Below are 12,281 nucleotides of genomic sequence, written 5' to 3' on the forward strand. Positions count from 1 at the left end.
GCCTCTTTCAGACAATGATAGTGGAATCAAAATATATTATCTGATACTCTGGGCAAGGATGCATTTTTATCGTTGACAAAGCTTTTATTGGCAGGGATATACTCTTAAATACGTTTTGTTGTAGTTCCCGACTTACCATTTTCAAAATAAAACCATGCAGGACGACGTTATTGCTTTTAAAAATGATTTATATAAGATTGACCTTTTCACAACTTGACGATAATCTCTCAGCTAGCTACAGTGAAGGGACAAAGAAGGATTCATTATCGACTCTAGCTCAGATAGTGCCGGGACGTGTCCTGTGTTTTATGTACGAAACGATCGGTTGAGTTTCTACGCTCCCAAGGAATGGCAATGAGGGTCTGAAGCAAAGAAAGAAGAAGAGAGGCCAAGATTAAGACATCGGAATGTGTCTGTGTGCTTGCTTAAAAACTATTTAGAAATTGCTTCCAGCTAATGTATAAGAAACTCTTTAGTGATGTCTTGGATCTGTGGGAAGTTGCAAATAAGTTAGACGCCCGAGAAGCCAATGTAAGCTCGTACTCCGATCTATTTTTAAAATAGCAGTTTGTAAAGGGTTTGGGTATTTTGCTACCTTTAATGCGATAATTTTTTAACTTATGTTTTTAGCACAGATGTCTAAAAGCCAAGACAGATAGAAAATTGAAATTTCGACAATGAAATTTCGTCTTCCGCCAAGGATTTTAAGATTAATGGTATACTGTCACCGGTTCCAATTTTTCTACAGTTACCATGGAAAGAGAAAATCTAGCCACTCAAGATTTTACGCGGGTGGCCGCTTTTTAAAAACAGCGCCCTCACATGGGAATTTTGAATTCCAAGAAACGACCCTTTGACCATATCTGGGAATATTTAGATTACAGGTGACTGTATACCTTTCATCGCACAGAGGCTTCTTTTAATGTATCATACCATATGATATCTTGTAATACTCCGATTTTCTAGTTTTAAAACAACTGTAGCTGAATGTTTGATCGGCAATGATTTATAGCATCTACTCTGTTGCTTACATTATATGACATAAATAACACATATTTATTTTGTGCATACCTGGAATTTCACAGACAATGCCCTTTGGTCGGAAGTCGCAGTATTCATCGTCCCATAGACCGTTGTGAGCGCCCCTGAACCTGTTGATATTTATAAAAACGACACACTTTTTAAGGGTGAATTCTGTCACGAGGCATACAAAATCTACAGTGAATTTATAAAAAAACAGAGAAAAAGAGATAGACAAAGCCAAACAAACAAACAACCATAAAAAAGACAGAAAGACTGGTAGAGGCACAGACAGGAAGCAAAACAGTGACAATGGGCAGTTCATCGTATTATAATTATATAAAACCACACTGGACTGAAAAATCTAGCATAAGTAATAATAAGATATGGCTTTGGCTGTTATACCATGTGGCAGATACCTGAGTACGATTCGGTGGATAAAATGCTATTGTTTCTTATTTAATCGTAAGAATGCCGAATTTTGTACTCGGTGGGGATAGAAAGGACAACGGTGAACAAACGATCGCTTTGAGCGAGATTCGTCAGTGAGAATGGTTAATATAAGAAAGCCTTGTTTTGATGCGGTCATTAAAAGTCTTGACATTGTATATAGCTTTTACCATTCGTTTGAATTTGAGCGTATTCTTACCAAAGCTGTACGCAATCTTGTCCCAAAGCGTCTTTCTTTGTGTTGTTGTTTGGTTCGCCCGATGCCCAGTTGCTATAGTCGAAGTCGCAATGAGCTCCTCCATCACTCCAGATGAATTCACCCTCCGTCAGGCTGTCACTAAGACCGATCCAGAATCCGTATCTGTTAATGCATGGGCTTTGATGCATGTTATTACTAGTGATGTGGTTTCTGATTGCATCGTCTATAACGCGAGTGCGTAACGCTGCAAGACGACCTGGTGGTCCACCAGCCTGTACTGAAAGGGTGCTGCAAAACTCAGCTGCTTTCTGTTGGTATGGGTGGTCGTCAGGGTCTTGTTCACAGTATACTTCATACACCATACAATCGCAATCTCCCTTTTCACAGTTTTCCATCGTGATAGAGCCTGTGAAGAGCATATGTGATAGCAGTATAATACGACGCTTGAAAGCATAATGGTTGAGAAGTAATATGCATTCTGATGCACACACGTTTTGTTGCATACAACTGTTATATGTACTATGGAAACAGCCGTCGTGTAGTCACACACATATAAAGAGGCTAATAGAAAAAGTATAGGATGCTTTCTAAAATAAAATAATTCATATCGTGTACCTTGGCTGGCTTGATATAAAATTTAGGAAACTTCATATACTCTCATTATAAATCTGAATTGTTTGGAGAGTACAGTTGTTTACTTTCCTATATTCATTATCTATCTGATAATCAGAAACTCGTCATATGAAGTACTGGAGCATTATTTGATAAGCTAAAATAGACAATGCCATACGTCGTGCCAATCACCTGTTTTGTGATAAGAGGCAAAGACTGACTATCGTACCATGTAGCTGATACCTTAATACGGTTTCATTCGTAACGAGATAACATTTAGGTATATCAGACCTACTAGCAAGCGGGCGCTCAGAGCAGAGAATGTAACGCATAACGCAAAGTTATATGTTTTTGATTGTATCTTCAGACACCTTGGTTAAACGCATCTTGAAACGCCATTGCCAACAAACGTGCATTAACACAATAATTTGGTGTTACACTCCATATAACAAAGTTACGTAAATTTAGAAATGGCGCAAGGTAGTTTGACTCATAATGCCTCAGATAACTAGAATGTACTAAACGAGATTACAGGCACCGTTCACTTTGTTAATTATTTTATACATTTTAGTTTAACTAATGTTATTGATGAAACAAACAATGGAATATAGTGAGTAAATAGAGTGACTTACTTGGACCTTGCTACTCCGGCATGATGTTAAAAAGAGAAAATACCTTAATTAGCCGATTAACCTTTTATCAAGAACGACAATGTGTACTACCTTTTAGTTCCGACGAATCATGCATTTCGTAATTATCTGCTAAATCACTTATTTTTTGCGTGATTTGAGCAAAATCGAAGCCCTACTGTAACTCTAGCAGGACTTCGCTTAATCCTTCAAAAGACAAGCCAAGACTACAAACTTGGCTCTATAACCCAATTTAAGTTTCACAAAGCGTACAAATATTGTCTTCCTAATGCGAAGTGCGTGTTGTTGTTCACATTGCATACATAATACCGCGAAAAAAAAACAAATTTACCGTTTTTGAAACTTAATAAGAACCACTATAATACTGTTAAGAGTAGACAAATTTGCGATAATGGTAAATTAACCAGTGTTTTTTCAAAATTATTTTGATTTAATGAGCGATATAAATTATGTTTACTTACAGCGTAACACGTCATTGCACAGGCAAAGAAGACGGCAGCAAATTTAAAATTCATGTTTGATGCAATATCTGCAGAAAAAATCAACAGCGGCGTCAATAAGTAAAAATATACATACAATTATTCTAAGTCCCGCAGCGAGACTGGCAAAACTTCCTATCGATCGCATTCGTATTACGTCAAGAGCTTACTGAAATGACCTTAGTTTACAAAGACGTTTGATGAAACCACTACAATTACAAGCTTACATTTTGGACAGACTGAAGCTTTTTCGAAAATTGGAGATCCAATATTTTAATCTTAGTCCACTTCACAAGCCGAGAAAACAACTTGCATAAGTCCTTACTAAATGCAGAACATGAAAGATTCACGGCATCAGAAGACTAAACATTGAAAAAGTAATCTCACAGGCAATGTTAAAAATATCGTTAGTTGTTTACTTACCAGTCTCAGCAGTTACACTAGTGGTAGAGCTGGGCTTCAGTGATGCTCCTGGTGTTCACTACACCTGCTTATATAGAAAAAAGAGGCGGGGGCGTATCCGACGCTTCGTCAGTCATAAATCACAATATGAATTTAGTTTGCATTTTTTTATAAACCGAAAGCTTCATTTTTGCCTAGTGACAGTTTTATCTCAAAAACTGTCACTGAACATCTATTCCAAACTTTGTCTCTAAATCTTTCCGTTTGACCGCGAATAAACATTTTAAAGTGTTTTGCACATTATGCCAAATCACCTTCGTATTGGGAAGTGAAAAACATTGAGAATTAAATGTGGCATATAGTCACCAACCGGTCAGGATATACTGTTTTATTATCGATACCACCTGGCTAATAGTAAAATTCTTTAAATACGACAATTTTCCAACTTTTTTACAGTGCGAGTATACTTGCTATCGATATGTTTTTGTTGCTGCTAAGGTTATCAAGTTCTTTTATTGAAAGCGTGTTTACTTTTGTTACGTATATCGTAGAAAACAAGACTGGTGATGGAATGGTGCAAAAGCTGAAAGAGCTCAGGAAAGAGGCAACTGTGGATAGTAACAAAGCGTTAGCTGGGCACATTTGCAATAGTCCAGCCTGTGTTATCATTCCATTTTCTTTTTGTATCTGAAGAATGTCAAGTAATTTTAACATTTTGCAAAATGCTGTGGCAATTTCAGAGAAAGTTCATAAATATTTATAAGTTCATCTCTTCTGTGAAGTATAGCAAGATATTTACTTAAAGTCAAATATAAATTCCACTTTTTTCAATATTTTCATTATCACGTTGAGATAGCCCTTGATTTAATTTGTAAATTTTATTTCGATTATATTAATACATGTAGCTGTCCTCCAAGGTGAAAAATGCGAGTGATGTTTCAAACTTTAAAGATTTTAAATCATAAAAGTTTGATATCAAATCAGTATTTTACAGACGGAAACATACTTTTTGTATAAGCAAGATGCGAACGGGATAGATTTCTTGCAATTCTTGATTAGGCTTTTAAATCGAAGAGGTTGCATTTAGGTTAAGCTATATAGTAAATGAAAATGTACTTCCAATGTATATCAGCACAATTCTTGAAACATTTTGAAACATGATACACTTTAATGTTACCCCCTAATATATAGTAATCTGTATTCTCTTTTTGATTGATAATGATGCTGGGAACCTTTCTTACGAAAGATTTATTCTTCTTGTCTTTCTTTACAGCTTGCTTCGCTGATTGGAGCCTCCATTTCATTTTAGTTTTACTTTCTGTCTCCTTCTTGGCTGGTTTATTCGCATTTTTGTTTCCTTTCTGTGACATCTTGGTTAATTTATATATAGATACATCTGATGATTGTAGGATGCATGAAACTAAGGTTACATTATTTTGTATTTATATATTTTTTGTTACTTATTAAGGTAAACCAAAGGCCATAAAACTCATTTGTTGGCACTTTAGGAAAGTATAAAAACAACATATAGCTCATAAAATAAAAAATCACGAATAGATAAATATTGCGTCACAATCAAAACAAACAAATAAAACAATTCAGGTAAACTAGTAAAACACGCACGTCTGCAGGAGTACACGCCAAAGCTTGGCAGCAGAGCCAAATGAATCGAATGTTCGAATCAGCTTTAAAAACGCTTACTCGGAAAAATAGCTGTCTGTTCGGTATGTTAAAAGATATTTTGTACAAAATGGACAGACAATTACAACATACCTTGACCAGTTTGTAAACTATAGTAGCATATCCAACTTCACACTTCCTCCCCAATGGTGGAAGCTAAATCTATTACATAGAGAATTGTAATTTTTTGAAATACATTGTACAATTGATTAAAACGTAGACTTTAATACATTTTGTTCCACACAAATGATTTATAAATTTATGTTACTTACCATGAAAACCGTATAACACTGCAGTATCAGATCGCTTCGCACGTGGCTTACATACAAAGGTTTCAGTGTAGAAGCGTTTGAAAAATTAGCACGGGTACGCTTAATGAAACACATTACTCTTAAAGCTTCCCGACAACACTGTATATTTGAGTATGAAAACACATCTGTGAAGTAAAAACAGTTCCAAAATTTTTGCCACTATGATTTGAAAGAGAGAGAGAGAGAGAGAGAGAGAGAGAGAGAGAGAGAGACAGAGAGAGAGAGAGAGAGAGAGAGAGAGAGAAAGAGAGAGGGAGATAGAGATTGTCTGTGATTGCTTTTCTAGTACAGACAGACTGACGAAACTGAGGCAGGTACAAAGGATGAAGGCGACAGTAAAAGAGACAAATGTTGCTGTTTTCCAAATACTCAAATAAATATCATTAAATTTCAGTGTTTCGTGCTCGAGGGATCGTTTGAATAAAACCGCTTATTAAAAGAGTTTAAGTTAGTAATGACGATTCTCTGTAACTTTTTTGTAATACTTTAATACTTAGAAAACACTTAGACCTGCACCTTGTTTATTGCTGTGCAACGGCAGCACGCATTGCCATGTGATAACTTTGTTTGATTGTAACCAGAGTGAAATTATCCATTAATGACTTAATTCTAGCTTTGATTTATGACATAATACAAGTTTTCATGCATGCTCGTGAAGCGAACACAAGTTGGCTTGATTAGAGACAATGGACCATTTTAAAATCGCTTTGATGTACCAACTTGTTGAACAGCTTTTCGTAGCTATCAATCACAGCAATATCACATTAGTACATAATTTATAGTACAATTATTCATCTCCACAGAAAAAGTAGCCGTGTCATCATACTTGCGTTAAGTATATCGTCTTTGTTCCAAAACAATACAGGACAGAAAAGTTGTCGTAGTTTCATGCTTGCATTCAATTGTTCCATGGAGTGTTTTGATCATTAGTCAAGGCAATATTTTGCTTGCTCTCAGGTTTCTGTTAACTCGGTGTGCAAATGTGAAGTATGACAAGTAACCAATCGCGTCCACATCAAGCCGTCGTGAATAATATGACAATCACGGCACTATCACATTAGTACATAATTTATAGTTCAATTGTCCATCTCCATAGAAAAACTAACCGTGTAATCATATTACCGTATGACCTATCGCTGCATGTTTGAACAAAAGTAATGTAATGATACATGGCAGTACGGCTCGCAAGCAACATTTAAGTCGGCTTGGATTTCATCAAAAATTCACGGTTCGAAACGACAAATTTAGAAGTCTGTCAAAATGTCCCGTGTGGATTCAATTCTACTAAACGACCCTTTCACTCAAGGTTCCAAGACAAGAAGTGACCTTTTTAAGCCAACAATTTTCTAGTGGTTAATAAGCTCAGAACCCCCATAAATTATATATTTTCAAAAAGCCTAGATATAGGAGAACATTTTGGTTACCATAGTGTCACCATTGTTTGCATAGCTATCACGTGACAGGTGATTTGCATAACCTTTCAAAAATCGGTTTTCCCTTTGTTTTGTTTCGATGCTTTTGGATATGTGGCTGAAATTTTTATTACAGTGGAATTTGATTGAGTGTCCGGTTTGCCTTGCAGAGCTCGACGAGTCTACATGTTGCTTATCATTAGAAAAGTAAACATTTGCAACAAATTGAGTCTTCGTCTTTGGTTGGTGTTAGATTACAGCGCGCGGCAAACGTTTCCCATACACTGTCTCGTCACGATCACTGCAGTCGTTTCAGCATGTCACTGACAACAAGCATAACACTGCACTACATGCACATCACCAGTTTTCTTTTAGGTGTTTACTTTAAATTGGGAACTTTATGAAGAAACAAGTAAATTCTTTAAAAAAACCTTTCTTCTCCTCTCGATGTCAGCAATCACGACAACAGTTCCTTCAGCATGCAGTCTGTAGCATTGCGAGTGCAGTCTACACTGTCAACAAGTTTGACACGATACAACACTGAATATTGTCAACCAGAAAATGCTAAACACTCCTAAATGAAACTTTAATCCCGCTTTCTCTTTTGTCTCAGCTAAATGAAACTTTCTCAATTGACACTTCTCTGAGCTACAAAATAGACTTGAAGGAAAGTGTTGATTTTGCACAGGCAAGTGCAATTCAATCAACACGGTACATTTGTGCCATTGAATAACACACCAAGTGTTTCTGAAATAATTTCCGTATTTTGGCACTTAATTTCCCGGACGGCATCATACACGGCAACGGGTTAGTATGGAGGGGACGATGATATCTCTCTGCCTTCAAAATATTCTTTACCTTGCTGAAAAAATACAATGTTTCACTGTAATAAAACGCCCAGAGTCAGTCCGGTTAATGTTGAGGACTTTCCGAGATATAGATCCGACACTCGAAAAATATGCCAGTGAGTTTTGTCTGAGTTATATTTCCCAAATCAAAGTACACAAAGCTGTAGCTAAAAGAAAACTTTGATGATGTGCTAAAGCTATAGTGCGGTGTCAAGCTTGTTGTGCATGAGTGGCATGCTGAAACGACTGTCATTATTGTAGACGAGACAGTGTCTGGGAAACGTTCGCCGCGTGCGCTGTAATCTAACACCAAATACTCAATTTGTTGCAAATGTTTACTTTTCTAATGATAAGCAACATGTAGACTTGTCGAGCTCTGCAAGGCAAAACGGACACTCGATCAAATTCCACTGTACATACAATCTGTCCTAAGGATCTTCCAAAGTGTGTCTCAGAATTTTTTTAAACCTTCTTAAACATTTTTATGCCTGAAAAACATCGAGAGCGGTGAATTTAACCGTAGTTGATTTCTTTCAAATTGTGCTCAAATAAAAACTAAGCAAGATATAAAGGATCTGAGATTTTCTGAGACACACTTTGGAAGAACATTGTGACAGTTTGCATTTCAGCACTTTTAAGTCAGATATTTTGAAGTATTGAGACAAAACATAGGGAAAACAGATTTTTGAAAGGTTATGTAAATTACCTGTCACATGATAATTATGTAAACAATGGTGACACTGTTATTACCAAAATCTTCCCTATATCTAGGCTTTCAGAAAATGTATTATGTACGGGGGTTCTGAGCTTATTAACCACCAGAGCATTGTTACATTAAAGAGGTCAATTTCTTGTCTTGGAACCTTAATTAGTATCTCCCTATTTACCTTGCCGTCTCCAGTGGTTGCAATTGGTCCTGTAACGAAAATTTCTTGTCAGGATGGTTTGACAGTTCGGCTCCTTGCCCAGCACATTGAGTGGCCGCATTCTGTTTGTCAATGAGGTAATCGATGCTGGATACTCCGTCGTGAGCGGATGGTAAGTCGACGATTAGACGCTTTCTGGATCCTGTTTGGCCAAAGATGGTTACTACAGATGAGCGGTGAAGAAGGTCGATGACGTGAGCAGGTATTCAACAAATCCTTTTCGGGGTGCATTGAAAGTCCGGCAACGAGAGTGTCAATATTAAGTGGTGTTGATAGAGCCAGAGCATCTATTAAACTGGACGTTGATGGGGTATCATGCAGTCAAGCTCTGTTAGCTTGGTCTTTCGTTTGGCATTTTCCTTGTACTGATGAGTGTTCGGATGAGTGGCACGTTAGACACACAGACAGCCTGATGGCCTAGAATGAATGAACTTGGACCAGAAGCTTGAAGCAAGGCTTAGGTCAAGTGCCGTGCGCAAGAAAGTTCGGTAGCTAGATAGCGGGTGCTAAGGTGTCTACGTCAGCAGATGAGTAGTTAGATAGCCAGTATTAAGATGTCTACATCAGCAAAATGGAAAGCTGGAAAGCAGGTATTGAGCTGTCTACGTCAGCAATGCAAAGTGACTTCGGGACATGTTTGTTCTGCAGGCGGCCTAGCTCCGTGGACTTACAAACTAGATGTGTGTTAACACACAATTCCTTATCTTGATAATATAATACATTTTTTATGCATGTTCGTGAAGCGAAAACAAGTTAGCTTGATTCCAGATAATGGATCATTTAAAAATCGCTCTTATGTATCAACTTGTTGAACAGCTTTTCGTAGCTAAATGTTTTGGCTTAATTTAAGTATATCGTTATTTTACTAAAACAATACAGGACTAAACGTTTTGGGCGTTCCATGCGTGCAATCAGTTCTAAACGTTTTGGGCGTTCCATGCGTGCAATCAGTTGTTCCATAGAGTGTTTCGAACATTAGTCAAGGTAATATTTGCTTGCTGTCAGGTTTCTGTTAACTCGGTGTGCAAATGTGAAGTATGACAAGTAACTGATTGGGTCCACATCAAGCCGTCGTGAATAGTATGACAATCACGGCACTATCACATTAGTACATAATTTAGAGTTCAATTGTCCATCTCCATAGAAAAACTAACCGTGTAATGATATAACCGTATGACCTAGCGCTGCATGTTTGAACAAAAGTAATGTAACGATACATGTCAGTACGGCTCGCAAGCCCATAAACAACATTTAAGTCGGCTTGGATTTCATCGAAGAACTCACGGTTCGAAACGACAAATTTAGAAGTCTGTCAAAATGTCTCGTGGAGATTAAACTTTCGTTTCGCTTAATGAGCCTTCCCTATTAGTATCTCTCATTTACCTTGCCGTCTCGTTCGTTAGGATGTAATGCATGTATGTCCCACATATTTATATCAACTTGCTGTTTATTTGTTTGTTCATTTGTTACCTCTGCCCCCGAGATTTTGCAATGATGCCCCGTCTGTCTCTGTTAGTTTTTTTAGTCAGCGATTACCTTATATTAAGTCGCCGTCAATAACAAACAGAAGATGATGTGCTGGGTGGTTTTACACATATTAAATGTAGATCTTTTAAACATATGAATGAAAAAGTCGGAATGATCCATGCAGTGGATCGTTTGGCATTTATTTAATGGAAAAAGTGATACATGTGTTTTTATTATATCTTTATTTCATTCGTCTACGACTTATTTGAAAACTAAATTCTACAGCTATTAAGCGTATGCTCAAAGCTTTTGAGCAGCCAGAATGACTTTCCTTCATATTTAAGCTGCTATGAAGAAGCAATATGTGAGGAAGCAATATTTTTCACTCATACTATCAGATTCCGCTCATTACGTATTTTACACAATACATGAAAAATCTTTCGTAACATAAATGTACTCATTACCAAAACAGCAAAACATATTTTGTACGAAAAAACACAGACAAAATACAAAATGTTCATGAATATATTCTGGCGAATTACAAATTGCATTTACAAAAATTTAACGTCGATATTTAAAGGTGGAATTGATATATTCTTTCCAATTCCATTTCTTGATCACATGGGATGGTTGGAATAAAAGTAACTCCTGAAAGAGTTTAAAGTTTGTAATGAAGATGCTCTGTGACTGTTTTGAAATACTTTAAATACTTATGAAATTGGGGCCTGTTTTGTGATGATTTCAACGTATGTAGTACACTTTTTCTTGATTCTTTTGTCGATAATATCAACCGTTCTGGTCCCTGTGTCTGATTGAATACTACCATCCTTGGCAACATAATAGCTCTTCGCTAAAAAGTAAAAATCATTCCCTCTTAATGGCTTTGATAGTTTATGCTGGCCTTATCTGCTCACTTGCATATACTTGTATGTGAGTTCATGTTTTGTGCTTCATTGCTGTGGAAGGATAGCGGATGATATTACGACAAATTAGCTGGCTCGCTGTTTTTAATCTATATAAATATATATTCGAGTTGTCTTCATCTCCAACCACATTTCAAGAAGAGATGGTACACAATTGCAAGGTTGCGAGTTCGAATTCGAAAACAACTTGAAGTATTATACTTAATTTTCACACGGACCTGCACCTGTATTGCGGTTGAACGGTAAGACAGTACACACTGACATGTGATATTTTTGTTTGATTTTAACTTGAGTGACATGATTAATTCATGAATAAATTCTAGCTTTGATTAATGACATAATACAATTTTTCATGCATGTTCGCGAAGCGAAAACAATTTAGCTTGATACAAGAGAATTGATCATTTCGAAATCGCTCTGATGTATCAACTTGTTGAACAGCTTTCCGTAGCTAAATGTTTTGGCTTAATTTAAGTATATCGTTTTTTGTACTAAAATAATACAGGACAGAAACGTTTTGGGCGTTCCATGCGTGCAATCGGTTGTTCCATAGAGTGTTTCGAACATTCGTCAAGGCAATATTTTGCTTGCTGTCAGGTTTCTGTTACCTCGGTGTGCAAATGTGAAGTATGACAAGTAACCAATTGCGTCCACATCAAGCCGTCGTCAATAATATGACAATCACGGCACCATCACATTAGTACATAATTTATAGTTCAATTGTCCATCTCCATAGAAAACTAACCGTCAAATGATATTACCGTAAGACCTAGCGCTGCATGTTTGAACAAAAGCAATGTAATGATACATGGCATTACGGCTCAAAAGCAACATTTAAGTCGGCTTAGATTTCATCGAAGAACTCACGATTCGAAACGACAGATTTAGAAGTCTGTCAAAAT

General features: G+C 36.8%; 1 protein-coding gene across 1 annotated transcript; it reads right to left on the bottom strand.

Moving 5' to 3' along the window:
- Positions 1-210: 210 nt before the first annotated feature.
- Positions 211-2,243, bottom strand: LOC139148260 (perlucin-like protein). The gene is made up of 3 exons (XM_070719612.1): positions 1,670-2,243; positions 1,072-1,151; positions 211-362 (listed from the first exon to the last, which is right to left on the bottom strand). Exons 1-3 carry the CDS (start codon positions 2,170-2,172, stop codon positions 334-336), a joined length of 612 nt encoding a protein of 203 aa, XP_070575713.1. The 5' UTR covers positions 2,173-2,243; the 3' UTR covers positions 211-333.
- Positions 2,244-12,281: the final 10,038 nt, after the last annotated feature.

This window comes from Ptychodera flava, chromosome 2 (genome assembly GCF_041260155.1).
Source record: "Ptychodera flava strain L36383 chromosome 2, AS_Pfla_20210202, whole genome shotgun sequence".
In the NCBI taxonomy this organism is placed as follows: domain Eukaryota; kingdom Metazoa; phylum Hemichordata; class Enteropneusta; family Ptychoderidae; genus Ptychodera; species Ptychodera flava.